This window comes from Daldinia decipiens, assembly GCF_022478715.1.
Source record: "Daldinia decipiens strain CBS 113046 unplaced genomic scaffold F4813scaffold_41, whole genome shotgun sequence".
Classification (NCBI taxonomy): Eukaryota; Fungi; Ascomycota; class Sordariomycetes; order Xylariales; family Hypoxylaceae; genus Daldinia; species Daldinia decipiens.
Genome location: NW_026054584.1, coordinates 281,937 through 309,444, shown reverse-complemented (window position 1 = coordinate 309,444; position 27,508 = coordinate 281,937). Strand labels below are relative to the sequence as shown.

Sequence of the window (27,508 nt, the reverse complement as noted above, 5' to 3'; positions counted from 1 at the left end):
CTTTAAAGTGACAAAGAAGTGTGATGTGTGTACCGCACATGCACGTAGGTACTTTTACGTATGGACAGCAGGGCGGTTACGATCTTGGGCAGTTGCTACTATTTTGGTGTGTAGTGCGATGATGGGCTACAGGCTTTTGCGAATACATGGTACTTTGTAATCCGTACCTCCAATCATACCTAAGGTACGGATTAGGTACACCATCTTGTCCAACATACATATCTATTGTAGGCAGGTGACAACCCTGTCACAACTGCCAGCGTATTTGTTGTAGTTATTGTGGTACAAACATTCTAATCGGCTTGAGCCGGCGCAAACTGGCAGACTGAGAAATGCAAAATGGTATTGCTTTACAACAATGTTTGCAACAATGAATGTTAGCATCGACAATACCTACCTAGGTAATTACCTAGGTAGGTATGCATATATCAATAAAAACAGACTTTTGTTTAATGTTGTTCAGTTGTACCTAAATCTATAGCTTCAATCGTCATTCCTTTAAGCAACTCAGTGGATAAAGTACCTAGGTAAAACCTAGTTAGTTTATTTTAAGTTCACTTCCTTCACCTAGGTAGGTATCCAGTATATCGGCATTGGTTTATCCCGTTACCGTCCTGCGGCTTAAGATATACAGGTTGTACTGGCTTATACCCGATTGACGTCACAGCAGATTCAAGGGTTCACGGGCTGACAGTGTGTTGATTGATATACATAGACTCTCATAGTTACACTCATTATAATTGTTCCATATCCCTTGTTTTAGGTACATGCTACAATGAAAGCTACTAGGTAGCCTCTCAGAATAACCAGCTCTTCCTTTGTCTCCGTACAGTATCGTTATGATTACTCCATACGGTATTATATGACTAATTTGACTCGAGTTTTCAAGGGGCGGAGGCCGGGCAGAGGAGCTTTGCTACCTAGGTACCCTGCAAAGAATCATTTATGCTACCATGTTAGGTACCTAGGTATCTGTCAATTAAGCTTATCGGGGCATTCGTAGGCTACCTCTTCGTACATAGATTTATTTATGTAGTTACAATAGTAGGATCCTACCTTATAAAGTCGTTAACTATCTAGGTTAGGAGGTAGGCTTTGGAAACTTTTGAACGTTTCGCGTTTCGTAACAGCTTCGTTATATACTACTATTATACTACTATTATATACTACCTAGGAGCTAGCTTTTACGTATATATTGTTATTGTTATTGTTATTGTCACTATTATTGCACTTACAACAAACGCAGAATCCACCATTTTAATGTTCGTCTCTTTGGATCTGTAAACATCTTCAATAAACTACACCATGACAGGCACAATCATCATCACCGGAGCAAACGGCTCTCTTGCAATCCCTGCTGTGAATCATCTTTTAACCAAGTATCCGGACTACGCGGCGGTTCTGACCGTTCGTAAGACGGAGGATACAGATCCCAACACCAAGAAGCTGCGCGAGATCATTGCTAAGTTTCCCAAGGCTCAAACATCCATCCGCCAACTCGACCTGGCCAATCTCACCGCTGTACACGAATTTGCAAGCACGATTGCTACCGAGATTGCAGAAAAGAAGCTGCCACCGCTTGCTAGTATTGTCTGCAATGCGTATTACTGGAATTTGTCTAGCGATCCCGAATTCACGGCAGAAGGAGTCGAGAAGGCGATCCAAGTGAACCACATTTCCCACGTTGCTCTGGTCCTTCGACTACTGGGTAGCTTCAGACCCGAAGGTGGCCGTATTGTACTCTTCACTAGCAACGCCCATTTCCCCGGCAAAAATGGCTTGGAGAAATACCCGCCGGCTATCCCGGACGATTTAGATTCCTTATTGAAGGCTAAGTCGGATGCCGACAAGCTAGGACGAGGCATGAATATATACGGAAATTCAAAGTTGGCCATTCTCATGTGGGGATACGCGTTGAACAGGCATCTCGAGAAGGTATGTTTAGATTTACTTGCCCATTATTCATTATCCCGTCAAGTTATGAAAAGTAGGAAATTGACCTATTTCCCAGGATGAGAAGCTGCGCAACATCACAGCAATAATAATTGATCCCGGCAATCTGACTGATTCGCGTGCTCTACGCACGAACACACCTCTGTTCCTCCGCATTGTTCAAAGATTTGTGCTTCAGCCTTTGCGGCCACTCGTTAGTCTCGCAGACCCAAGTTACCGCACAGCAGCAAATGCAGGTATAGATGTGATAGATCTTGCTACAAACAATGTCTACCCAGGAGAGCGCGGTTATCTCCTTACGTTAAAGAAAGAGCCCAGCTCCCCTGATAGTTATAATGAGGATAAGCAGGAGAAGCTATGGGTTAAGAGCGCCGAGTGGGCAAAGGTTACCAAGGAGAACACCGCTATTGCGAGCAGTCTTTGAATGAGTGGGGGACGGGCTTTCGCGGCATGTTGAAGCCTAAGCTTTTTCAAGAGCGCAGAAAAATGAAGTTATTGCCGAGTAGTATTTTAAATTCCCCAAATTGAGAAAGGTTTTATTTATGAGGAAATTTCCAAGATTTCACATGTACAGCGAAGTAAGAAGCGTTCCTCTATTCAGTCTTGGCTCGATCGGCAAACCGCCTTTGAAAGATAGACATATCCATCTTGTAGCACGCCGATTGCCAATCTGTTGTCCACTTTCGATAGAACGGCTGATATCCCAGAATACCTCCTAGCCATCTACCTACTACAACACCCAAAGCATACGCCAACGTTTTGCTGAACGGTATCCAGCGTGGGAGTGAAAGGTAAGAACCACCTGCATCAAACATCTACCGACATGTCAACGATAAGTCTAGAGAGTTTAGGGTTAAGGAAACAACCCACACTCATAACCTGAATCAAGTCGACCTTCTCGCCTTTAACAACAATTTGGTCTTGGTATGCATACCAATTCTCGAAGAAGACAGTATCAAGCTTGAATAGCTCAAGGGTACTCTCAGCTGAAAGTAAGAATCTCGTCACCTTTAAGTTCTCGCCTGTATCCTTTGTATCCGGCGAGTACAGCCTATGGTTTGTCCACGGAGGAAAGGTAACCTCCCCATCTTCGGGGACAAGAATACGTTCCTTGCCCTCAACTTCTACGGCTAGACTTCCTTCGAGCACCTGGAGATATTCTTCTTGATGTGGGTGGAAATGCAGCGGTGGCTTCTGTGATGCGACTGCGACGACCCGTGGATGCTGGAGAAGAAAGGTCACGTCGTAGGCGAAGGCTCGGTTAGGATGAGAAGGATGATTTATCACACGTGTAGTGATTCCGCCTTCGAAACTATATGGGCCGAATATTAATCGTTGCTTTTAGCAAGGTTCTCACTGCTATATTGCGTAAAGAACTCCCAAGAGACTGTCAAGCCATTTTCGTAGAGCAGAGCAGGCAACTTACGCTATAATTACGCGTCCTAAATAGGGATCACCGGTCATACTTCACGGAACACGACTTTCGTGTTACTTAACCCACCCCTTATCACATGTGGTCGATTTATATATAGTTGAAGCTGAATGATATATATAGGTAGTAATAGCTTTTTAGCACCTTGAAACTTCTGTAGACTCGAATTGGATACGAACAGAAGAGTGTCTTCTAGTTTTATCACCCGAGACCCAAGCCATTCTCCATAAAACCCACTACAAGGATGTGCTCAGTCCGAACTTAGCATATGTAGGACAGGTATTTACTCTATATGTACTTCTGTCCTATTGAAACAACTCGATTCGTTGTAATTCATAGATGTTAATGTATGACTTGAGTCCTTACATCTCGGGTGATAACGAATCGATTTTGTTTGTAGTACAAGAGTATTGGAATAGCCTTGCCATCGTCCTTGTCACCCTTCGATTGTCTTGTCTACCTACCTAGGTACCTACCTACCAGGTAGGTTAGATAGTTTATCCATCGCAACCATTTCTATGTACTGTGTACCATAGCAGCGCATGGATCATCTCCGCTCCATCACCTAAGCTTATTATTGTTTATGCTTTAGGAATTTATGGGTACGTATTAGGGCCTTCACATACCTTGAAGTGCCGGCGACTACTCTTAGATAGGTTCGTTAACATCGGCATTGCAACTCAAGCGTCCGAGTTCCAAGTTAGCGGAAGGTAATGCGATCTAATTTATGAAAGATCTAAACTGTGTTACATTTTTCGTCTTTCTAGTTCTGCTTGACTGACGCCATCTGGTCTTTCAGCTAGGTATCCCCTGTCCTTGGCGTCTCAACGGTAAAATCTACTGACAGACAACCTGCATACGTATAACAACCGTGTGATTTGGTAAAGTTGTGGCATAGCTAATTCAAACCTAACCTTAGTCCGGATAGGGGTATATTATCGACTTCGTATAAATACTTCATCCCAAAAGTTTAGAGATTTGCTAATCATGGGGTACTTGATGCAGGTAATCCACTTTCTACTAGGGCCGGCATATATTTCCTTGTTCCGCTGGGGACTGGCCTCCAACGGCTGGGCTACTATGGCGCTCGGAACCGATTTTGCACAATGATATTCGAGACGATCAGCATATGCTTGGGTGAGTGCTTACACTAGTTGCGTCTGGCATGTCCAAGAGTTATGTACTAAGAAGCTAGGTTAGGTTCACGTAGTATCCAAGTAGCACCTAAGCCAATATTATACATATGATACAAGGGCATCCTATGTATTGATAATAGTATGTCTAAAGCACTATTCGAGCTGGCTCTTCTACCACCAACCAAGAAAGGTCCTACGATTTAGGTAACTTGAACCCCCCTGGTGCTAAAGTTTGGAATACTCCATCAGGATCGTATTTTCTCGCCGTCTCATTTAGCTTTGCAACATTCTCCTGTCCGTAGTGCTCAATAACAGGTTGGTCCGCAGCTGCGTCGTTCATGAAAATATAGTCAACGTAGTGCCCGCTAGCCTTAGATGCGTTCTCGATCTTGTTGATCATACTCTGCGTGTAATTGTGCGCCAGCTCGTCGTCGTCGGGAGACCACCAGCCCACGTCAAGAACAAGCCAAGTCTGGTTAACGGGTTTTAGTCCAAGCGCGTTACCACCACTTACTTGTCCAGCGAGTACGGCACTGCTGGAAATTGGTTGCCAGCCGAATGCTAGAGACCCTGCAGTTAGGTTCTTCAGGCTGTCTAACTCTGGAGCCTTAGTCACAATATTTCCCACTTTGTTGAATAGTTCCTTGTCGGTGGCGAAGCTTGCACTGAACCAATTCACCCTATATGAACAGATTAGCATGCCGGGAGGTTAGAGCCCTGAATTATTGCGTGGCTTACCGTGTCAATTCCGGAAGAGGTGCTGCGAGCATTAGTTCGGTTAGTGTTTGGAGCTTGGTCAAATCGGCTATAGGCGTGATATTTCGGAAAGGCGCGAATGCTTCTGGCTCCTCTTCTGGCTTTAAGTATACGATATTTAATATGGCACCAATGGTTGCGTTGGTCGGGAAAGCTTGCAACATGATGTTCGCGTAGGGGTCCTTATTTTCAGCCGACTGATATTGGTACATGGCATCAAACAATGCCGGCAAAGCGTCTAAGGAATATACTCTGACACCACCCCAAACATTGTGAATGTCGTAAGTTTTCAATGTGAATTTAGTGACGATGCCTATCATATGTAAGTCAACTAAGTCTCTAGCACAGTAGAAGTGTATCAAATGTTACCAAAGTTGTTGATGCCCCCCTTCAGAGCCCAGAATAAATCTGGGTTCGATTCTGCGTTCGCATTTATAACGGCTCCAGTTGAAGTCACAACCTAGGTATATATCAATACTGGTCAACACTATTATAACATTCCTGGAGAAAGATAAGGCAGTGCTTACCTCATAATTAACCACGTTGTCGCATACTAAGCCGTATAGGTCGGTTAGGTACGAAAGACCGCCTATGCCATACCTATCAATAACCTGCCTATGGCAACGAAAGTGGAAGGGAGCAAGACTTACCTCCAAGAGTTAGACCGCCGACGCCGACGTCCAAGACTCTACCACCAGCAACTGTTACGTTATACTGGTCCAGTGAGGTATAAACTTCTTTCCACCGCAATCCTGAGCCTACGACAGCGACTTTCTTATCCGCATCGTAATCAACTGAGTTGAAGTTCACTAGGTCAATCAGGACACCACGGTTGATATTTGCAGCTCCGGGTACGACTGAGTGACCACCGGAACGAATGGCAAAATTCACTTTCCAGTCGACCACAGTCGAGACGACATAGGAGAGCTCCTCGGCATTAGATGGCTGGATAATGCATGATGGCTTCGCCCAGACAGTCTGCGACCTATGATGAGATGAGTCAAATTAGCCTTCTCAACTTGAAGAAGATTAAACTATACCAGTTCTCTGTGCTTAAAGCCTCATATGTATCTGTAGTCGGCTGGACTGTCTCGTTGTTTAGCTGGGTTTTGATGTGGTCGCATACGGCGTAGTCTTGCGAGCCTTCTACTACGGAGCAGAAGAAAAGTAGGAAGCCGGCAAGAGCCCGGGACACGGTAGGACAGACCATAATTCTTATTCTTGCCTATAACTAAGAAGTCGAGGTCGCTCGCTCTCGCTATTCATGCCGGCGTCTATGGAATAGTTTAAATACCAAGTATAAGAAGTAGTCCACTGCGGATCTAACCCCCCGGAAGATCCCAGTATTACTTATTGAAGCATATGAAGATTATGTGACCTTGTCCAGCCCTAAGTTCAATACTACTATGTAGATGATCAGAGCATGCTATCGAGGTCCGAAAAAGGTTAAGGGGTCTACGTACCTACCGTGTCTCTGATCGCAAACTACAGTACGTAGCATTATTAAATACAAGGTAATTTAAATTAATAGCCCCTTCCATCATCAGCGATTTTGTATTGAATTTCTATTGATAGTGTTGACATGGATATGGATTACGAAACAGACGATACTCCCTCCCAAAAATCAGCACAGAAACCCTGCCTATAGGCATCTTCCGTTCTCCAGCCTCTGTCCTCGATTTGACTTCACCCCTGAAGACCAAATTCCCAGTTCAATCGTTACTGCCTTAGCGTACCCAACGACATATGGATGTAGACAGTGCATGATTATGTGTTTGACACTGTTCCAAGACATGATCTAGGACTAGTGGAGACGTGATAATTAGTAGCTAGGTAGGTATTCCAAAAATTATATCGGTGAATTCGACCGAAGGTTTCTATCCTTAGTTGATACCTAAGGTTAAGCTATGATAGTGTATCTAATAGATAGGTACCTAGGTAACTACACCTAGTTAGTCCTAACCGCAACTTATGGTCACATAGGTAAACTAATCAAGACCGGAATTATTTTACTAGGACAAGTTCTAATCTGGTCTGGGATTGGTAGAAATACTATGGTAAATCCGTAATGAACATCTCCTTGGGTCTGCCTTTAAATACTGGAGATTATGTGGACGAGCAAGGATTGGCGGCTCTTAGTTCTCATTCAGGACGGTAGGTAGAACCGACTGATTCGACACGGACTTCAGAGATTACGAATGCATCACACAACGCTCGAAAGCTATCGGCTCAATGAGAAGCCGAGTCTTCTTAAAAGATCATCTAGGTTAGGAAATATCTACTAACCTACCTAAGTCTATCATTTCCTTCCCTGAGAGGTTCCCCATGCTCTTCAGTGGACATGAATTATACATACCTTTTTTTCCACTTGATAGTGCTTGGTCACCCCTATTGGTATCGTTCAGCCCTATAAGAAATGTTTAAAGCTTCATACCTTCCGGTGGCGTAGGCAGGCACGGATGACGGGAGCTTCCTTGCGTGGGGTGAAGGATAGTTGTCGTCCGTGGGATGGGAAGTCCTTGCCACCCTTGACGTTGCTAACTATGCTAACTATTCTAACTAACTAGCGTCTCATACTATCAGGCCTGCCTACTATCCTACTAGGAGTAGTCGCGGGAAGAACGGAATGCAAGTAATTTAATTAGCTCTTCGAACCCGTCCGGGAAAAAAAAGAAAGAAAAAAAAAGAAAGAAAAAAAAAGACAAGAAAGGAGAAGAAATCGGTTTCTTATTCATAACTACAACGTACTTTCAAACCCTTCCATTAGCTCTCTCTATCATGAGCGGTAAGACGAGTAACGAAAAACCACATTCGGCCAACGAGACGGCCGAGTTCCAAAATAATGCACTCGCGCAGCAGTATGGTGGTGGGCATGTCGGCGGCTGGGTTGGTCGTTTACCCTCATCGTGGGTTCCTTACGTCCAGCTGGCACGATTGAGTCCTCCCGCCGCCCTGTTCCTCATATACTTCCCGCACTTTTTTGGCATTATACTTGCCGCCATTATCCAGAGATCGCCTATCTCCCAGGTGCTCCAAGCCAGCTCAGTCATGCTTGGCGGTAGCTTCTTTTTCTCGAACGCGGCCCATGGCTGGAACGACCTCATCGATGCGCCCGTCGACAAGTCAATACCTCGTACGAGAAAGCGTCCTATCCCTCGAGGTGCTATCACACCTTGCGCCGCTTTCGTTTTTACTGCGACACAGGCCATCGGCGCTGCCTCGTTTCTACTCTTAATGCCACCCGGAAGCGTGATCTACGCCATCCCAAATATTGTCGGTACGTTCTACTACCCCTGGGCCAAACGGCACACCAACTTCGCGCAATTGGTGCTCGGCTTTTGTTTGGCCTGGGGTATCATAATGGGGTCATGCGCAATGGGTCTCGAGCCATTTATTGGAGGACCTTTTGGGAGCGGAAACGGATGGGCGCGGTTCTTCTGGATCGAACCGTCAACCACGTGCCTCTTTCTCGCAAGCATCCTGTGGACGGTTATTTATGATTCGATCTATGCGCATCAAGATGTCAAGGATGACATCAGGGTGGGTTTGAAGAGCATTGCTGTTCTGCTTAAGGATTGGACGAAACCGTTGCTATGGCTGCTCCTTAGCTGTATGATCGCACTGTTATATACGTGCGGAAGTCTTCTAAGCATGGGGCTCGCGTTCCACGTAATCGCCGGTGGCGGCTCCTTGCTTTCTTTAGGTGCTATGATTGCTAACGTTGAGTTGAAGGATTCAGCAAGCTGTTGGTGGTGGTTCAGATATGGGTTCTGGCTGGCGGGCGGAGCTATCGCAGGAGGACTTCTCTCGGAATATGTTGCGATTAGACCAGCATTATGAGTGTATACCTACTAGTAGATTTCCATCTTCTAGTATAACACTAAGAGTTAAATCAATAATGGTACATTTTAATTAACAATGCCCGTGAACTAATTAAAAGTTGATTCAATGAAATGTAAAGGTGACCTGAAGAAGGTTACGCTCACGGACCACGATGACTTGCGTAAATACCTACGTATTCCTCCAGTTCCTTGTCTAAGGCTTCCTTCATAAGGATAATTCAAGTGCTTAAATTAGATGTGGTAGGCTCAAAACTACTCTCTTTATTAATATATATATATATAAAGAGTTGTCTCACATGGATGGCAGTGATGACTTCTACAATATCATGATCATAGATGAAGTACATATTTGTCCCTAGTCATTCACCGAGGTGACCACGTTTGTTAATATGCCGAAAGCCGAAAAGCAAGGTACCTATGCACCAATCAGCAGCGAGGAAAGATCGGAGTTCATCACATCACATCTATGTAACAGTATGAACGATGGTTACTTGGAATCCGATCTCTCTGCCTAAGCAATGAGCAGAGATGCTTCACACTCATATCATCGGTAACTATCAAGAGGGGAGAGATTGGTCCTCCACCATAGTAGAAGGCTCTTCTCGATATATTCTATCTTGGCCACATCAACTCCGACACTAGTAGACCCCAAATCCGAAGTATCTCGGAGTCTGAGTAGCCTCAATGAATCGTTCACAGCAGCCGCTTGGTGGTCAAATTATAGATTTGCAGCCTGTGCATTCACATCGTGCTTTAACAGGAAAATACCGACGCAATGGAAAATTACAGTATGCATTTGCCCCCTCGTTTTCTCCTCTCGTTTACCCTTGTTCCATCTCATACCTACGCAAGCTTACATCTGGGGATACCGCGGGATCAAGCTTAGATTCCCTAAGACGTGTGGTACATACCTTGGGAAGGTAAACTAGATGTCCTCTAGAATCTCATCAAGCCATGTACCTCGCGGCCTGGGAGCCGGTGCTTGTTCCTGCTATACTCTTCGCCTTATCTAGATCGTGTGAACCATGTAGACGATCTAAGCTGAAGTGTGATCATGTCGTCCCAACCTGCGGCAGATGTATTAAAAGACAGTGCGCCGATCAGTGCATCTACCACCCTAATCCTCTTACTCAGGTTGGTCATACAGTATACTAATTATACCTCATCTAAAGGCATTAGCCAGTAAATATCTATCTATAAATGTTCATAAATTAAGCTAATCGTATTCGAAGATAGGCTCGTCGAAGAGAAAAGACGACTCCCTCGACGCGACTTGGAGTGAGAAGCGATGACGGACCCGCAGTTCCTGTGCAGTCAATTGAGGCACAAACTGCGGAATCACCTAATGTACTCGCATCTCAGGTCGCGCCGGCACGTTTTACTGAAGTAGCAACTCGCGAAGTACATCGAGCGGCATCCGCTCCGCCATTGCAAAGTCGGGACGGGTCTGCCAACCGTACCATAAGCATAGGCTTCCTTGGCGAGACATCCTACATTTCTATCTTTACGGACGGCCTTGGTAGCTTCGATGTCCCTTCTCCAGGCTTAGAATATCCTGAAGTTCAAGAAATGAGCTTATCGCACGATCGGATCATCCAGGGATGTAAGCTCCTCTCATTCTTAAAAGACAAGCACATGATCAATCGTCTCGTATCGCGCTGGTACGAAATATGCGAAGACGAAGCTTGTATATGCATAGAGCCCATAATGAAAGAGTGGCTATGGGGTCTCGGGATGCATCACGGAGATGTCGTACGTATAGAAAATACAATTACCTCAGGAGCAGTGCAGGAAACTAATTCTATGAGCAAAGCTTAGAGATCAAAACCCCGAGAAGATTCGGCGATTATGTGAATTAATCTGGCGTAATACCCAAACTCCAGTCATCTTTAACCAGAACATGACGGCTAAGCATGTAAGTAATCAAAGTGATGATTTACTCGCCCCTATTTGAAACTTTGGATTCATGTATATTTACTCGATTTAAACATATAATCTCCACGAATCAGAGATTCTGTTGCTAACTCTACGCATTGAAGTGGGCGCGATCTGCGACTGGACCAAGCATACGATGGGAGGTCATCGGCCTCATCGCCGTAGTCGCCGGCCAGTCTGCGAACACTCCCGAGCCTTTCGGTCGCGGTTCCAAGAAACATAACTCGGCGCATTCCTCATTTGCGAGACAGATGAACGAGATTGCCGAAGCGTGTTTAAACTTTTGCCGCGATTGTGGAGCTTTGGGTGACATGTTCACCTGGCTTCTCATGGAGAATTACTCTCTAACAGCTAAGATTAAAGGCGAAGCTAGTCATACTACATACACCCTGAGTGGTGAGATTGTAGCTTCTGCCGTTGCGATGGGCTTGCACCGGGGAGTCAAAGAAGAGGATCGGCTTCCATTCTTTTTAGCAGAACTACGAAAAAGGCTACTTTGCCAGATGTACGGTGCGGAGATCGGTATCTCGACTTTTACGGGTCGCCCTCCACGGATTTCACATCGTTATTGTAATCTACAGCCTCCCTTGGACCTTGCGGTCTCTCAGCTACTCCTCGAAGGAGACGACTTAACTCTGGCACTTGCCAGTCTAGATGAGAAAGGATTCAACACATCAGGGAGAGTACGTCGAGTTACTTGGATAAGAATCTGGATTGGATTCGCTATACAAAGAGAAGACATACTGGACCTGGCCTTAGGTCCGTATACATGCGACGAGATCCTACAACGCGCGGAAGATATCAAAAATAGACATCGTCGATACATAGAGGAACTCCCAGAGTTCATCAAGAAAATAAGAGACTCGCCTATAGAGATAGAAGGGAGACCACCGACGGAAATATTATTCATGATTGTAATCCACCAATCCTTCCGTTCAAACGACCTTTTGCTCCAGCGCGTCTTGATTCGTAAAGCTGGGGCAAGTTCAGAGGAGCTCATATGCCTTGCGCGCTCAATCCTAAAGGATATATTGTTAATCAGTCAACGCCATGACTTAGGGACGCTATTTAAAACAGATATTGCTTCTCTTCTCGCAGTACAAGGTATGCGGAGCGCCGCCGTCATGGCGGTCGAGCTATTGAAACAAGAGCAACTCCCCGTCTATCCGAAAACCCCTCTTCTCCCTAGAAGTCAGACCATCCAAGATCTGGCCGTTTTCGCAGCTGGACTGGGGGCTGTCGATCCTAGTGACGGATCCTTTGGTATATGCGACCAGGGACGAAAGGTCATATCTCATATACTTGACAGGATTCTAAGCCCTCCTGACCCTCCCGTCCAACGTCAAGTTCCAGGCGAACCACCTGTTCATCAAGATCAAGACCAGCAAATTAACGAGATAGTTGTGGGCACTCCGGCGAACGAGCCGGCTCAAAGCTACGGCTTCCATATGCCATGTGCAACTGATTTTACTATGACGGATCTGAACTTTGGTATCGACGCTCCTTTCTTAGGGCCTGATAATGACTTTATGCAGTGGCTTGAGAACATGGACTGGGAACGGCCTGTTTTGTGAAGTTATTGCAAACACGAGCTTGTGAAAAATATATATTTCAACGCTGCTTTTGTTGACCTCCTAAGATGACCACCCATATTTGATAACCTGAAGTCGCTTACCGAATCCACGGTGGCAAAGGCGGTGTTTTGGAATGGTTTAGGACTACTTCTCCCCGAAAAAAGCAATGCTTGCTTGTCCGAGCTATGCATATTTCGTAACTTTCTTTCCTGAGCTTAACACGGGTTGAAATAGAGTAACGGCTTCCCCCGAAGTCCTATCAGGTTACCGAGATTCTAATTTTATCAAGGCATTTGTCAGTCAGAGTATGTACGAAAATGGTTGACACGTACGTTTAACGTGTGGCCATACATACTAGGTTTACTCGGATTGAAATACGTCCTAGCACTCTTTTAACTACCTCCTTGGAAGTAATGAAAGGAACGCTCCGCTCCTCAATGAGAGTTTATAATTTGGGCTTAAGCTATGAACTATTTCATTCTGTTGGTGAAACGAAGTATAAGACCAATTTCACTTTTTACTTTTCTATTTAACTTAGGTACTTGATGGTTGAGGAAGTTTTAAGCTGAGTAGTTGGTTTAATAATGTCAACGATCCGACCTTCGCGATAATTGTAGGTCGTAATTAAAAAGTGAATGCCAATACGAAGTATGACCTATTCATGCTATATTTTTAAGGCTGTAGTCTTGGTCAGGCACAGAAGACTACATCATCAATTTCAGAAACTAGTCGGTTTTCTTACAAAAACCTATCAACTATTCCACATTCCACATTCCACCGAACAAAGCATTAAGTGACATCTTGATTACCTACAATTTGGAAGCCTAAACGTTTAATCTGGAGCTAATTCCACTTTAGCTTGGATGGAACCCAATTCTCTCCTCATTGGGGGGGGGGGGGCCTTACTGATCGCCCTGCAGTCCACGTCGAATCATTACATCATGATCAAGTCTTCAACCTCACCACATAGTAGTCTTTCTGTAATCTGTACCCCGCATCTGTATGGTATATGAGACCATGGAAGACCATGACTCTTGGCAATTAAGGTAACAGTTCTAGATGGAAACTGCTTATCCACATCGAATGCTTAGTTAAGGACTTGGCATCGTGTTTTAATATAATAATATAATAATAATTCAAAATGGTTCACCAACACGGCGACGAACACGATATTCCTCAGGAACATCGTACTCAGAAGTAAGTTCACTAGCGATGACCTCAGACATTAACAATAAAATCTAGAAATTTTGTTAATAATTTTCCTTCACAGCCATGGCGCCTGGCTTCCAGCGGACCATCGTGTCCAACACGAATGGCTCAAGACGCAAATCGAACACGTCGACAAAGCTCCTCAAAAAGAGCTAATTCCCGTTCTTCAGGATTTCAAGAAGCTTATCGAGGGAAACTCACGCATCTACATGTACTTTAACCAAATGTGGGATGAGATACCGTTCAAGAAGCCGTATAACAAAGACCCAACTGGTACCAAGAAGCAGATCCGAGACTACCGGCACATGCTGGCCGTGCTCAACCACATCTTCACGCAAGCTCCTCAGTGGACTGATGCTGCATTCGGCGTTGGCATGGTCGGAGTCCCCATGGTGGGTATCTTTGACTACGTGATGGCTACACCTAGGTGAGCGCCCCTGCCGGACTCGGGTGTGTAAATATGACATTGGCTAACACAGTAATATAGTGGCCATGCCGCCTTCTTAGATCCGGAGGTCAATAAGATGATGAAGAAGATCCTGAATGAATGGGGCAAGTTCTTAAAGGTAAGCCTCCGAGTCTTGGTAAATGGGAAGAAGCCTATCCTAACAGTGATTATCGCAACTAGACACCAAAATCAGCTGAAGTGCTCGCCTCTCATAAACAGGGCTGGTTCTCCGAGCACGGCCTCAAAGACTTGATGGAGGTAGCTAACGCACCGCTAAAGACGTCGCATAGGTTCGAGGATATGTATATCTGCGACCCGTCAGCTAAACACCACGGCTACACTTCTTGGGACGGTAAGTATATCTGACAGGAATCAGTTATCCCGCCCGTGACATTCCTTCAAAATTGAGATTGACATATCGCCAGACTTCTTCACGCGACAGCTGCGCGAAGATGCACGACCCGTAGCCTCACCGGATAACGACGACGTAGTAGCTAACGCATGCGAGTCTAAAGTGTACAACGTAGCGCGACACGCCAAGCTGCGCGACCGCTTCTGGATTAAGAGCCAGCCATACTCGGTTCTCGACATGCTAGGCCACGATCCTCTAGCCGCACAGTTCGACGGTGCAACAGTGTACCAGGCCTTCCTATCAGCATTGTCGTACCACCGTTGGCACTCCCCCGTCTCAGGCCGTATCGTACGCTCTTTCGTGAAGGATGGAACTTACTTCAGCGAACCGCTGTTCGAAGGCCCCGCGGGTGGTTATGCCGAGGGCGAACACAGCGCACAACGCCCTGGAGAAATCGACACGCGCGGCATCAGCGTGGCGCAGGGATACCTGACAGCGTTGGCGACGCGCGCTGTCATATTCATCCAAGCGGACAATCCAGCAATCGGACTGATGGCGTTTGTAGGCGTGGGTATGGACGAGGTCAGCACGTGCGAGATCACGGTGGGCCAAGGGCAGCATGTACAGAAGGGCGACCAGATCGGTATGTTCCATTTCGGCGGCTCGTCGCACTGCCTGCTGTTCCGTGCCGGGGTTCCGGTGGACGGGTTCCCAACTCCGAGCCGGGAGGAAAATGTGCCCGTGAGGAGCCAGGTTGCGGTTATCAAGCGGAAGTAAGGATTCAAGCATTAGGTGATTGTACGTCGCAGACGAAATCCTAATGGCGAGTAATTTATCTAACCTAGAAAGGGCCTTGGTTTAAGAACAAACAGCCTTATATATGATTAATCTAGAATGCTTACCTAGGTAGGTTGAAGACTTAAGAATCGCTACTAGGAAACTTACCTATAACACTACGTTGTATCTTCAGTGGGAAACTACCTATGTAAAGTGATAGCTTTGTCGGGACTACCACTGATAAGACTCGGGAATGCTATAACCTAGGTATGATGTAATAAATTGCCTAAGACATAGTGGAGTCATGTGCCTAGCCCCCGCTGAAATATTGCACCGTGGCTGAGCCCATAGGTACCCCTTATCATTTCTATCTTATCGTACCTAAATGTGGCTAATCTTAGGTAGGTACTGTACCTAACCTAGGAGGTAGGTAGGTACCATGGACCTTAGGTAATTTAATTGCTTCAATCGCCCGTCGCGGCGTCACCGTATTCTAGCATCCGCATTCCAACTTAATTAATTAGTTTGGATAGCCAAAGACTCTCGTCATACCCTCCTTTTCCTTTTGGCGAGGGTTGAGTCGCGAGGTCGGCAAGATGCTTTCCGGCATCCTAATATTCAATCAAAAAGGCGAGAACCTCATCTTCCGAGCGTTTCGAAACGACTGCCGACCACGTCTCGCCGATGTCTTTCGAATTCAGGTCATATCCAACCCTCAGGTCCGCTCGCCTATCCTCACCCTCGGAAGCACCACCTTCAGCCATGTTAAGCATGAAAACATCTACTTGGTTGCCATTACTAAGAGCAATGCCAATGCTGCCCTGGTGTTCGAGTTCCTATACCGGCTGATCCAGCTTGGTAGGGGTTACTTCGGCAAGTTCGACGAGGAGGCCGTCAAGAATAATTTCGTGCTGGTCTATGAACTATTAGACGGTGAGTTTCTGATGAACCCGCCCTATACTATTTCGTAGGTGTCATCTAATGAATATATTGTTTCAGAGATCATCGATTTTGGATACCCTCAGAACACCGAGACGGACACCCTAAAGATGTACATTACCACCGAAGGTGTCAAGTCCGAACGCGCACCTGAAGATTCCGCCAAGATAACCATGCAAGCTACCGGTGCCCTGTCCTGGAGGAAGGCCGATGTCAAATATAGAAAGAATGAAGCGTTTGTCGACGTGATAGAGGACGTCAACCTTCTGATGTCAGCCACGGGGACCGTTCTTCGTGCTGATGTCACCGGTCAGATTATCATGCGCGCGTATCTCTCGGGCACCCCGGAATGCAAGTTCGGGCTCAACGACCGCCTTCTGTTGGACCACGACGGCCTCCAGTCGTTACCGAGTGGCAATAAGCTCGGGACCAAGGCTACAAAAGCAGCTGCCGGCAGTGTTACCTTAGAGGACTGCCAATTCCATCAATGCGTCAAGCTAGGCAAATTCGACACGGACCGAATTATCTCCTTCATCCCTCCCGACGGGGAGTTCGAGCTTATGCGGTATCGAGCAACGGAGAACGTCAACCTACCCTTCAAGGTGCACGCCATCGTTAATGAAGTTGGCAAGACCAAAGTAGAGTATAGTATTGGCGTCAAGGCGAATTTTGGTAGCAAATTGTTCGCTACCAACGTCGTTGTTCGTATCCCCACTCCGTTGAACACAGCTCGTATTACGGAACGCTGCACCCAAGGAAAGGCCAAGTACGAACCAAGCGAAAACAATATCGTCTGGAAAATTGGCCGCTTCACTGGCCAAAGCGAATTCGTGTTAAGTGCCGAGGCGGAGCTCACGAGCATGACAAACCAGAAGGCCTGGTCGCGCCCGCCTCTCAGCATGAACTTCAGCCTTCTCATGTTTACTAGCTCGGGTCTCCTTGTACGGTACTTGAAGGTGTTTGAAAAGAGTAACTATTCAAGTGTAAAATGGGTTAGATACATGACGAGAGCAGGGTCATACGAAATCCGGTAAGACTTACGTCAATTCCTCCCACGAGATCCCGACATAATTATTAATCGTTACCGTAGATTTTGATCGCGACAAACTGGGCAGAAAGAGCCAGCCCAAATACATACCAGGGAATCTGATGTGGTACTGCTCGCTTAGCAGCGATATCCTGTCGCAAACATCGACTTCAACCGGTTACGGCTACCTTCTCCGACGAATACCCCGGGATATCAGCGAAGTTGGAGCATGCTATACTCTCCTCCTGTAAAGAGAGTTGTTGCAGGCACTGTCAATTCGAGAGATTGGCATTAAATCCAAATGCTAGATCTATTCGCGAATAACATCGCGACCAGGAGCCAATAGTCACCGGAGATGTCGTAGCAGCAATTTTGGTAACTGTGTACTCATAGCTTCATATCACGGCCTAGCAAATCTTCAATTGTACTAGACGTATGGTGAAGCTGAGGATGTGGGAGGCCTATGTATAAGACTATTAGAGGATTATAATCCCGCGGAATTACAGTCATGATAACCGATACTAACTCAATTATACATGACCAAAGCCCGAATGAGAGACATAATTCGACAAAGTTATCTCGTACTAAAATCTGACAAATAATATTTATAAGAATAATTATATTTAAACTCCGTCATCGGTGCTATAAATCATATATAAAAGGAATGAAAGCTCATTCATCAATGTGATATTAGACGTAGTGTAGCAAGGTATAGCTTTAGGAGCCATTCAACACTGGAGATCATGTCTTCCACACCAGCAGCAACAGCAGATGATATTGCCAAACATGGCTGGAGCGCCTTTCCAGTCGACGGCAATGCTATCCTCAATGGGAAACCCTATCTACATAAACCTTCGCCCCTGACGGTAAAGGATATCCCGTTTCCCTCCAACGATGCTATCGTCGCTGGGATTCAAGAATATGCCAAAAAGCATCTTATCGAAGAAACGTACAATCATTCAATGCGGGTTTACCACTGGGGTGAGGGGGCACTAATTAACAATCACATACGAAATGCCCCTTTGAGTTCAAGCTAACCAAGCGGTCAGGATATTCCATCCTCAAGGACCAATTTCCCGAAGAATTTAGCAAACTCTCCTTGTCCACGTGGGCGCTGACGTGCCTCCTCCATGACATTGGCACTGTGCACGAGAACTTACGAGCAACACTTCTGTCATTCGAATTTTACGGAGGAATCCTAGCCCTGAATCTAACTAAGGAACTCGGTGCACCATCGGCCCAGGCTGAGGCCGTAGCAGAGGCAATCATCCGGCACCAGGACCTAGGTACCGTCGGCAAGATCACGTTCCTAGGACAGCTCATCCAGCTCGCGACCATCTACGACAACATGGGCATCAACCCGCAGATTATCGACGCTGTCACCAGGAACGATGTCAATAAGGCGTACCCGCGCAAGGGCTGGAGCGGCTGCTTCTCGAAGACGATTAGAGAGGAGAATGGGCTTAAGCCTTGGGCTCATACCACGCACCTTGGCGAGGAGGATTTTCCCGAAGGCGTGAAGAACAATGGGCTTATGAAGCCGTATGATAACTGGGGTTTATGATGGAGTAAAGAGCTTGAGAGAGGTTTCGGGATGGTGTCATCTGGAAGAAGAGTGGGCAACCGACACCCAAGTTACTGTTTAACCAAGCAGTTCGAATTTTTGCCCCGTTCGTTTGGAATTCAACGCGATTCTACCTTAGGTAGTTAGGTATGGCCCATAATAACATATATCCAACCTAAGCGTTCCTTATCTTGTAATGTAACAATCTTGTATTGTGTACTCAAGGGGGCTGCTTGTGTCATTTCCTGTGTAGGTAGTTAGCCAAACATATATATATATATATATTAATGATTAATGTGGACTCGTTACAACAATCAGCAATCCTATCTAGGTACCTACCCATCCTGTTGATAATTATTATCGATGATACTCTGTAAGATATGTAAGATATGTATGTATGTATCCCTTCCGGTTCTACAACTATATTCTCACTATCGACTGTCGATTTTAATGGTTCATATTTTAATTATCATAATCAGATTGAAGATATGGGAGGTATGTAAGCTTTATATATATTTCTAGAAATTTCATCTATTAGGTACCTAGGTACTGGAACCTTTAGGTATGCCAAACGGTAAAATGAGCCTCAGCTTCAGCCTCAGTGGAGTATACCTACCGATGATTTCCCGAACCTACCTAAGTCTGGGGGTTAGCCTTACTACATAAGGTATGTACCTTATCAGGTAAGTGGGGTTGTGTGGAATGTCTGATTGCCTCTACGATCTTCTACCAGATTTAGTTGTGTAACTATGTGTGGATAATACAGAATATGCCAATTGCAACTATTAGAGTACTCCCACAATATCAAAATACATACTAATTTATTTGTGGCAGAGGTAGCTTCTAAATGTATCTCGTAGGCGCATACCTAGGTACAAAGGGCATTGTGTATCTGTATTATCAACCTAGAAATACGATGTACAGGTACCTACATCTTAGGAGGTACATACCTAGGCAGCTACGGCGCAGTATGGCAGATTTACTAGGCTACCTAATTATCCCCGTTTGACTTCTCCCCGCCTCTAACGTTCCAGAAGTTTGGAGAAACTGCAGGCACCGGCCGCAAAGAGATGGAAGGCTCGAGATATGTCAGTGCCCTGGATGCATTCGTCCAATCAATGGTCCACAGTGGTTGCCCTGGAGCAATTATTAGCCAATCAGAGAGCTCAGCGCCGTTGGTTAGCACCAAAATTGCCATAGAATTCAATAGAAACCATGGTGGGGCCGTGCACCGAAAGGAAAGAGCTGTGAAGAACATTTCTAGCTGCGGGCTGCGGTTTCGTGAATAATACTTCTTCCCTTTCCCTCCTCACTTTCTCATCTTTTTTTCTTCCTCAGATCAATACATTCTTCTTACATCTTCTCTAGTGACAAGAAGAGAACATAGAATTTCTCTTGTGATACCCCCAAACCGCCCTCACTATACCATCATCTTCTGGTAAGTTTAACCCCACCGCACTCCAGATATTCCCCCACCTTATCAGCCTTGTCTTTTGCCTCTCGCCCAATTCTACAACAAATTCGCTTCTTTACTTCCAGTCGTTTCAACTTTCTAGTAAGGATAAATAGCAATACAAGACCGCAAGCTCCTGGGGATTTGTTCAATTTCCGTTGACATACTCTCGTTGAATGCTTTGACGCCTTCTGCAAATTTCTTCTTCACCCCGCCATCATACCCCCTCTTACTCCCGTATCCAACCCTTACCAATATCCCCGTTTTTCTAAGCTAAGCTAACCGCCCATTTGCTCTAGACTTTAGACTCCATACTTCTACCAACCCCTCAGTCAAGATGTCGGAGACTTTCGAGTTCCAGGCTGAGATTTCTCAGCTTCTCTCCCTCATCATCAACACAGTCTACTCCAACAAGGAAATCTTCCTACGAGAGTTAGTTTCCAACTGCTCAGATGCTCTCGACAAGATTCGATATGAGGCCCTATCAGACCCGAGCAAGCTCGAGTCAAACAAGGACCTCCGTATCGACATCATTCCCGACAAGGAGAACAAGACCCTGACCATCCGTGATACCGGTATTGGTATGACGAAGGCCGTAAGTTATCCACCTAACGTTTAGTATGATTTTAAATCACACTTTACTGACATTAGAGTTAGGACCTTGTCAACAACTTGGGTACTATTGCCCGATCAGGCACTAAGCAATTCATGGAGGCCTTGACCGCTGGTGCTGATGTTTCCATGATTGGTCAATTCGGTGTCGGTTTCTACTCTGCATACCTCGTGGCCGACCGGGTCACCTTCATCTCTAAGCACAACGATGATGAGCAGTACATCTGGGAGTCGTCTGCCGGTGGTACCTTCAGCGTCAAGCCTGACACTGAAGGTGAGCCTCTTGGCCGTGGTTCCAAGCTGATCCTCCACTTGAAGGATGAGCAGACTGAGTACCTCAACGAGAGCAAGATTAAGGAGGTTATCAAGAAGCACTCCGAGTTCATCTCGTACCCTATCTACCTTCACGTAAAGAAGGAGACCGAGAAGGAGGTTCCTGATGAGGAGGCCGAGGAGACTGAGGAAGTCGAAGAGGGCGATGACAAGAAGCCCAAGATTGAAGAAGTTGACGACGAGGACGAGAACAAGGAGAAGAAGAAGAAGACCAAGAAGGTCAAGGAGACTTCCATCGAGGAGGAGGAGCTCAACAAGCAGAAGCCTATCTGGACCCGAAACCCCCAGGACATCAGCCAAGAGGAGTATGCTGCCTTCTACAAGTCCCTGTCCAACGACTGGGAGGACCACTTGGCTGTCAAGCACTTCTCAGTCGAAGGCCAGCTCGAGTTCCGAGCTATCTTGTTCGTACCCAAGCGTGCTCCCTTTGACCTCTTCGAGACCAAGAAGACCAAGAACAACATCAAGTTGTATGTCCGCCGTGTCTTCATCACCGATGATGCCACCGATATCATCCCTGAGTGGTTGAGTTTCATCAAGGGTGTTGTCGACTCTGAGGATTTGCCTCTGAACCTGTCTCGTGAGACCCTACAGCAGAACAAGATCATGAAGGTCATCAAGAAGAACATTGTCAAGAAGGCTCTCGAGCTCTTCACCGAGATTGCCGAGGATAAGGAGCAGTTCGACAAGTTCTACAGTGCTTTCTCTAAGAACTTGAAGCTTGGTATCCACGAGGACTCCCAGAACCGACAGATCCTTGCCAAGCTTCTGCGATTCAGCTCTACCAAGTCTGGCGACGAGCAGACTTCTCTGGCCGACTACGTTACCCGCATGGCTGAACACCAGAAGAACATTTATTACATCACCGGCGAGTCTATCAAGGCTGTCTCCAAGTCTCCCTTCCTGGATGCTCTTAAGGAGAAGAACTTCGAGGTTCTCTTCTTGGTTGACCCCATTGACGAGTATGCTATGACTCAATTGAAAGAGTTCGAGGGCAAGAAGCTCGTTGATATTACCAAGGACTTCGACCTTGAGGAGACTGAGGAGGAGAAGAAGGCCCGTGAGGCCGAAGAGAAGGAGTTCGAGGGCCTTGCCAAGTCGTTGAAGAACGTCCTCGGCGACAAGGTTGAGAAGGTCGTTGTATCTCACAAGCTGGTTGGCTCTCCTTGTGCCATCCGAACTGGCCAGTTTGGCTGGTCTGCCAACATGGAGCGTATCATGAAGGCCCAGGCTCTCCGCGATACCTCTATGAGCAGCTACATGAGCTCCAAGAAGACCTTTGAAATCTCCCCCAAGTCCCCCATCATCAAGGAGCTTAGGAAGAAGGTTGAGGCTGACGGCGAGAACGACAAGACTGTCAAGTCCATTGTCCAGCTTTTGTTCGAGACCTCCCTGCTCGTCTCCGGCTTCACCATTGAGGAGCCCGCCGGCTTTGCGGAACGCATCCACAAGCTGGTGTCCCTGGGCTTGAACCTCGATGAGGAGCCCGAAGTTGAGGAGGTGCCAGCTACTGCTGACACTGTTGCCGCCGAGACTGGCGACAGCGCCATGGAGGAGGTTGACTAAATGCATTAAATGGCAGGAAAGGAACAGGAATCGCAAAAAGTTCTTCGGAGTTGGATGGTTTCGGGCTTCTTTTTCCGGTAACGTCGTGTCTCAGGCATTTTTCTCTCGATAATTCCTCATGCCTCCCAGTCGTGGGGCCATGATAATTTCTAGCAGGTTTAGATATTGCTAGTTGGTGGTTGCATTACGGATTGCTTATGTATTTTATGCCCTTACGAGAGATACTGGTCGGCTGATCCGTAGATGAAATGAAGTATTCATGGAATTTTAATATTTCCAGTTTTTAATGCTTCCGATCAAGTGATATTCTCTGTAGTAGCGTAGATGACGATGACGCCTGGCTGGTCGTCTCTAAGTATAGAGCCTCAGAGTCATAAATGGGGGACAAAAAAGATGAGTCTTAAGTTTATCTATCCTACTTCAGTAGGTTACGTTATTATCGATGTACACTGTTGATATAATCTTATTCTAGAGAGTTATTGGTTATATGATACACGTTGGTCTAGATTTATAAATTGACATTTGGGTGCAATATGATTGGCGCCTCGTAACAATGACAACAGCATCAATTTTTATTTTAGCCAGAGCCCTGAAGTCACTCGGAGCTGGTGCAAAGACAGATCTAATTTTAATTTAATTGCATATGATTAGTTTGTCTTCGTATAGTCAGCCAGGTAGCCCTGCAACTTCCAAAGTTTGAGCTGAAGATTCGTTGTTCGCCGCCCGGCAAGCATGAAGATGGAACCGTCTTTCAGACTGGAAGCCTCTTTTTTGATACGATTCGCTTGCTTGCTCCCTAGAAGCATAGGTATATTGTGCACGGCGACGCTTGTGGTATATGTCTCTCCTTGAATATCTATTTTCTGAACACGGAATGTGGCGAACGGACCGGGTTGGCTGTGAGTCTGACTCGCCTTCACGTCTTCATCTGGCTCCCCGAACCAAAGTATGGCGCCGTTGTGCTTGTATTGCACGTCATCCCAACCATGGCACTTCACGATATAGTATCGCTTATCCTCGGCGCAAAGCCCAGAGAGGTACATGATGTCCTTCACGATCTGCTGTCGCATCATGTCTAGAATGCAGTTATTCATGTCTTGGCGCCAGACAACTTTGTTCGTTAGACTCCTGTACCGCGGACTAGCTCCTGCCATTCGCTTAGCGCCGTGATCGAAACCAGTCCCCTTCACGGCAATCGAGGAGATTAGATCCTGTCTTGCTAAACAATAAACAGTCGGACCTTGTAGTTGGCTATTGTTTGTCGAGGCAGTAGTCGTGGCAGCCACATCCTTGTCCCTTTCTGCATGTTCGAGCTCTACCTCATTCATGGCTTCTGCTATACCCTGTACGCCCGCTTCGTCACCAGCGGGAGATTCGTCGGGTATAAGACTATATGGAACGAACCATGGATCACCGGTTTCGGGGTGGGCGAGGAGAGTAAAGTCTTGTAGAAGAGAACTGGGTAGCCGCGTGCGAGTCAACGAGCACATTCGTAGCTTTGTCGCTAGAGCTTTGGCTATATCGTATAGACATTAGTAGCTGACGATAATGGTGGAAACTCGCTAGTATAATGACCGTACCGAACGGATTAGCCCGAAGTTGGCGCTCGACTGAATTCAGGGGTTTTCCAGGCTTTGCTTTAGGAACCTGGTGCCGCCTAACAGCCTCCCAATATGTAGGGTCCATGATGGGAGATAGGGGCAGCTCGCCTACAGCCGTTTTCACCGTCTTGGTTTCCGGGCGAACTTTGAAGGCATCGTCTCGATCGCTTGCAAGTTGACCATTGCCATGCTGAGCTCGATCATCTGCGAAATGCCGATAATTCAAACGCGGGGCAATTATTCTGAATTGGCTAGATTTGGCACTATTCTGCCGCAGTGCTTTACATAGTCTCATAACATTGGCCGTGCTATAGAAGACAGAAGACAGATGACAGATGATGTACGAAGGACTTTTAAATTAAGAGTGAAGCTTGAGGGGAAATTAATTGGTGTTACCGAGCCGAGATGAGAAGTACATATGTACCTAAGGTAGGTACATACATGTAGGTAAAATACTTAACAGGTACCTACATATATGTATCTTACCTATCAACTTATCTCAACTTATGTAATCACAAGATCGCGGAGCGTCATAGCTCCAATTGACCGATCACAGCTTCCCAATAATAACTCGAATCCTACGCGGAAGTCGTGCTTCCAGTAACCAGAATCTTGGGTCCAACATCAAAGTTTATTTTAACAGCAACTCTTGAACATCTTTCTTCTCTGAGTTTTTACCGTTGTTTTTTCTGAACATTATGAATTGTCAGCGGTTCCTTTGGCGGGCGGCGACGAAGACAGCAGGATGTGGTACTCGTCGCTTCTCACAGTTCCTCCCTCTGAATCCTATCCAAGCTCCTCATGGAGCTATTCCCTTGCCATTTATCACAGAAGTTACTGTAAGACAAGTTAATGGAAAATACACAACGGGACCCAATAGCTGACAGAATAGTCCGGTGGTTGGAGGACATGTTCGTAGACCTTGAACTTGTCACTATCAAAGGCGGATTTGCTGATCGAATCTCATAGACGATATCTTCTCTAAGTTGTTACAGGTATGTATACCTCCCGTATATGGTCTGATTACTTTGAATTGACAAGCTAGGAACGAATAATATGCCTCAATGGGGCTATTGACGACATGGTATCGGCTTCGGTAGTGGCTCAACTACTCTGGTTAGAATCCGACAATCCGGATAAGCCAATTACCATGTATATCCACTCTCCTGGAGGCTCCGTAACGGCTGGGTTATCTATCTACGATACTATGGCTTACATCCGTTCGCCGGTATCGACGGTATGCCTTGGCCAAGCTGCTTCTATGGGCTCGTTGCTGCTCGCGGGAGGCGAAAAGGGAAAACGATTTGCCCTACCGCACAGCAGTATTATGATCCACCAACCTTTAGGCGGGACACAGGGTCCCGCAAGCGACATTTTGATTTATGCGAATCAGATACAACGCACGCGCGAACAGGTCAACGAGATTTACCGGAAGCATCTAAATGCGGCATTTGATCACGAGAAGTACAGCCTTAAAGATGTAGAGGATATGATGGAGCGCGACAAGTACCTTACGGCGCAAGAAGCGAAAGACATGGGCATCGTAGACGAGATTCTCACGAGAAGAGATGACAAAAAGGCCGAGAAAAAAGAGGATAATAGTAACGGCACATAAGCAGAGACCCACTCAACTCGAGTCCCGCTATGATTGATCAATAATTACTACTATGTATGTAGATTAGGTTATTATCATTCTCTAGCTATTGCTAGCGAGTACGAACTCGGAACCCTCGTTAGGACTATGTACATACCTAGGTACCTAGGGAACCCCTGGCATTTCTTTTTTGACATGTCGGCAATTCTAAACTGCTTGGTGTCACCCTACCGGAGGAGTAAGGAAGACTAACCGCCACAATTACTTAAGCGGGTTCGCAGATGGACATGGCGCCATGTAATTCATATTAGGTACTAAGGGAAATGAATGGATGTGCTAGGTAATCTCATCTAGATGTAGGTACCTGATCTTGGGAACATCCTGACCACGTGGCCCACTTTCAGACATGTAATGCTGCACAACCGCACCGCAACCATACCTATACATAATGCACGCGTACGTTAATACCTACTGCGTTTGGACTCCGTGTCTTACATACATAAGGTAGGTACATACCTTATATCCATGTGGTATTTCAGGGGAAGCTGACAGCCGCAGCCTTACCTACTACGGGGGATAGGTCTACGAGTTGTAGACCTCCCTCTGCGAAGCAGTGCAGTGCAGTGCAGTGCAGTGCCTAGGCAGGCATGCAACTTGTTCATACTATGTTACATATATATGTACATATCGGACGTTGATCCATGATTGGTCTAAATACGGCCGGCAGTCTATTGATTAAGCTTATAGAAAGCGGGCGGGAGCGGCTTGGGAACTAGGTATACATACCTTACACTATGGATCTGCGATCCGCGGTAAACAAAGTATACAAAATGATCAAGCCCAAGCCCAGTCAAACCAGCGCTAAAGGTGAAAGTGGCGGGTCGAAGTGGAGAGGGAATTAGGAAGACTAGACCGAACGGCCGAGTAGCTAACCAAAACGAAGTTGCTAAGAGGTAAGCAAGGGCCATAACAGGGCAGAGTGCGTATTGGAATTATTTTAGTAGCAAGGATAGCTCGCACGTACATACGCACGCACGACAACACCCCGACACTCCGACACAACCCCTCCGACCCTTTCTCTTTTTACTAGGTACATGTAACTACCTACTATGTAGAGGCTCCACACTTGGGGATACATCCTGCTCAGTTGAATCCCAGCTTATTCCTTACCATTCTCCCCTCGCCTACCACCTTTCCATTTTCCCCTTTTTCGCTCGGCCTCGGTATACCCATAGATACCCATAGCCATGGCCGTCGCCTTATCTCATTCCTATTGCCGGCAGAGGTCGAAACGCGCTCACGCTAGGGTCGAGCGTTTAAGACGAAAAGAGCATGCGAGGCAACGTCACTCCACTGATTTATACTCTAAGAAGCTGATCACCGGCTTCTTCCTCTACATAAACAC

At 46.3% G+C, this 27,508-nt stretch overlaps 11 protein-coding genes across 11 annotated transcripts; 8 read left to right on the top strand and 3 right to left on the bottom strand.

The window, feature by feature from the left end:
• Window positions 1-777: 777 nt before the first annotated feature.
• F4813DRAFT_240329 (NAD(P)-binding protein) lies at window positions 778-2,462 on the top strand. Its single transcript, XM_049240009.1, has 2 exons — window positions 778-1,935; window positions 2,012-2,462. Exons 1-2 carry the CDS (start codon window positions 1,306-1,308, stop codon window positions 2,375-2,377), a joined length of 996 nt encoding a protein of 331 aa, XP_049096005.1. The 5' UTR covers window positions 778-1,305; the 3' UTR covers window positions 2,378-2,462.
• On the bottom strand, window positions 2,282-4,044 carry F4813DRAFT_240336 (uncharacterized protein). Its single transcript, XM_049240010.1, has 4 exons — window positions 4,012-4,044; window positions 3,380-3,950; window positions 2,824-3,265; window positions 2,282-2,768 (listed from the first exon to the last, which is right to left on the bottom strand). The coding sequence occupies exons 2-4, from the start codon at window positions 3,415-3,417 to the stop codon at window positions 2,547-2,549; spliced, it is 702 nt and encodes a 233-aa protein (XP_049096004.1). The 5' UTR covers window positions 3,418-3,950; window positions 4,012-4,044; the 3' UTR covers window positions 2,282-2,546.
• Window positions 4,045-4,422: 378 nt separating this feature from the next.
• F4813DRAFT_372875 (putative FAD-binding oxidoreductase) lies at window positions 4,423-6,882 on the bottom strand. Its single transcript, XM_049244748.1, has 7 exons — window positions 6,318-6,882; window positions 5,928-6,262; window positions 5,805-5,866; window positions 5,647-5,737; window positions 5,260-5,590; window positions 4,588-5,201; window positions 4,423-4,524 (listed from the first exon to the last, which is right to left on the bottom strand). The coding sequence occupies exons 1-6, from the start codon at window positions 6,485-6,487 to the stop codon at window positions 4,715-4,717; spliced, it is 1,476 nt and encodes a 491-aa protein (XP_049096003.1). The 5' UTR covers window positions 6,488-6,882; the 3' UTR covers window positions 4,423-4,524; window positions 4,588-4,714.
• A 1,173-nt stretch (window positions 6,883-8,055) lies between these two features.
• Window positions 8,056-9,117, top strand: F4813DRAFT_382962 (UbiA prenyltransferase; the record flags this gene model as incomplete). Its single annotated transcript, XM_049245878.1, has 1 exon — window positions 8,056-9,117. The coding sequence occupies one exon, from the start codon at window positions 8,056-8,058 to the stop codon at window positions 9,115-9,117; it is 1,062 nt and encodes a 353-aa protein (XP_049096002.1).
• A 1,290-nt stretch (window positions 9,118-10,407) lies between these two features.
• F4813DRAFT_382961 (uncharacterized protein) lies at window positions 10,408-12,628 on the top strand (the record flags this gene model as incomplete). Its single annotated transcript, XM_049245877.1, has 4 exons — window positions 10,408-10,466; window positions 10,586-10,871; window positions 10,933-11,034; window positions 11,159-12,628. 4 exons carry the CDS (start codon window positions 10,408-10,410, stop codon window positions 12,626-12,628), a joined length of 1,917 nt encoding a protein of 638 aa, XP_049096001.1.
• Window positions 12,629-13,769: 1,141 nt separating this feature from the next.
• Window positions 13,770-15,414, top strand: F4813DRAFT_393186 (Phophatidylserine decarboxylase-domain-containing protein; the record flags this gene model as incomplete). Its single annotated transcript, XM_049247384.1, has 5 exons — window positions 13,770-13,825; window positions 13,899-14,264; window positions 14,325-14,403; window positions 14,466-14,637; window positions 14,711-15,414. 5 exons carry the CDS (start codon window positions 13,770-13,772, stop codon window positions 15,412-15,414), a joined length of 1,377 nt encoding a protein of 458 aa, XP_049096000.1.
• A 475-nt stretch (window positions 15,415-15,889) lies between these two features.
• Window positions 15,890-18,008, top strand: F4813DRAFT_372842 (Mu homology domain-containing protein). Its single transcript, XM_049244747.1, has 3 exons — window positions 15,890-16,347; window positions 16,414-17,383; window positions 17,444-18,008. The coding sequence occupies exons 1-3, from the start codon at window positions 16,011-16,013 to the stop codon at window positions 17,448-17,450; spliced, it is 1,314 nt and encodes a 437-aa protein (XP_049095999.1). The 5' UTR covers window positions 15,890-16,010; the 3' UTR covers window positions 17,451-18,008.
• Window positions 18,009-18,012: 4 nt separating this feature from the next.
• Window positions 18,013-19,443, top strand: F4813DRAFT_372839 (cyanamide hydratase). Its single transcript, XM_049244746.1, has 3 exons — window positions 18,013-18,361; window positions 18,430-19,181; window positions 19,276-19,443. Exons 1-2 carry the CDS (start codon window positions 18,124-18,126, stop codon window positions 18,942-18,944), a joined length of 753 nt encoding a protein of 250 aa, XP_049095998.1. The 5' UTR covers window positions 18,013-18,123; the 3' UTR covers window positions 18,945-19,181; window positions 19,276-19,443.
• Window positions 19,444-20,734: 1,291 nt separating this feature from the next.
• On the top strand, window positions 20,735-22,908 carry F4813DRAFT_393183 (heat shock protein 90; the record flags this gene model as incomplete). The annotated part of the gene is made up of 2 exons (XM_049247383.1): window positions 20,735-20,992; window positions 21,055-22,908. 2 exons carry the CDS (start codon window positions 20,735-20,737, stop codon window positions 22,906-22,908), a joined length of 2,112 nt encoding a protein of 703 aa, XP_049095997.1.
• A 647-nt stretch (window positions 22,909-23,555) lies between these two features.
• F4813DRAFT_393182 (uncharacterized protein) lies at window positions 23,556-24,804 on the bottom strand (the record flags this gene model as incomplete). Its single annotated transcript, XM_049247382.1, has 2 exons — window positions 23,556-24,424; window positions 24,489-24,804. The coding sequence occupies 2 exons, from the start codon at window positions 24,802-24,804 to the stop codon at window positions 23,556-23,558; spliced, it is 1,185 nt and encodes a 394-aa protein (XP_049095996.1).
• Window positions 24,805-25,021: 217 nt separating this feature from the next.
• Window positions 25,022-26,557, top strand: F4813DRAFT_372834 (Clp protease-domain-containing protein). Its single transcript, XM_049244745.1, has 4 exons — window positions 25,022-25,348; window positions 25,402-25,420; window positions 25,479-25,504; window positions 25,555-26,557. The coding sequence occupies exons 1-4, from the start codon at window positions 25,208-25,210 to the stop codon at window positions 26,122-26,124; spliced, it is 756 nt and encodes a 251-aa protein (XP_049095995.1). The 5' UTR covers window positions 25,022-25,207; the 3' UTR covers window positions 26,125-26,557.
• Window positions 26,558-27,508: the final 951 nt, after the last annotated feature.

Coding starts and splice junctions, on each gene's coding strand:
- F4813DRAFT_240329 (XM_049240009.1), top strand. CDS start 1,306: ATGACAGGCACAATCATCATCACCGGAGCAAACGGCTCTCTTGCAATC. Junction 1,936..2,011: donor TGAACAGGCATCTCGAGAAG/GTATGTTTAGAT, acceptor CCTATTTCCCAG/GATGAGAAGCTGCGCAACAT.
- F4813DRAFT_372875 (XM_049244748.1), bottom strand. CDS start 6,487: ATGGTCTGTCCTACCGTGTCCCGGGCTCTTGCCGGCTTCCTACTTTTC. Junction 5,591..5,646: donor GGGGGGCATCAACAACTTTG/GTAACATTTGAT, acceptor TACATATGATAG/GCATCGTCACTAAATTCACA. Junction 5,202..5,259: donor CCTCTTCCGGAATTGACACG/GTAAGCCACGCA, acceptor CTGTTCATATAG/GGTGAATTGGTTCAGTGCAA.
- F4813DRAFT_240336 (XM_049240010.1), bottom strand. CDS start 3,417: ATGACCGGTGATCCCTATTTAGGACGCGTAATTATAGC. Junction 3,266..3,379: donor TTAGGACGCGTAATTATAGC/GTAAGTTGCCTG, acceptor CGGCCCATATAG/TTTCGAAGGCGGAATCACTA. Junction 2,769..2,823: donor ACTTGATTCAGGTTATGAGT/GTGGGTTGTTTC, acceptor ACATGTCGGTAG/ATGTTTGATGCAGGTGGTTC.
- F4813DRAFT_372839 (XM_049244746.1), top strand. CDS start 18,124: ATGTCTTCCACACCAGCAGCAACAGCAGATGATATTGCCAAACATGGC. Junction 18,362..18,429: donor AATGCGGGTTTACCACTGGG/GTGAGGGGGCAC, acceptor CCAAGCGGTCAG/GATATTCCATCCTCAAGGAC.
- F4813DRAFT_372842 (XM_049244747.1), top strand. CDS start 16,011: ATGCTTTCCGGCATCCTAATATTCAATCAAAAAGGCGAGAACCTCATC. Junction 16,348..16,413: donor GGTCTATGAACTATTAGACG/GTGAGTTTCTGA, acceptor ATATTGTTTCAG/AGATCATCGATTTTGGATAC.
- F4813DRAFT_372834 (XM_049244745.1), top strand. CDS start 25,208: ATGAATTGTCAGCGGTTCCTTTGGCGGGCGGCGACGAAGACAGCAGGA. Junction 25,505..25,554: donor TCTTCTCTAAGTTGTTACAG/GTATGTATACCT, acceptor TTGACAAGCTAG/GAACGAATAATATGCCTCAA.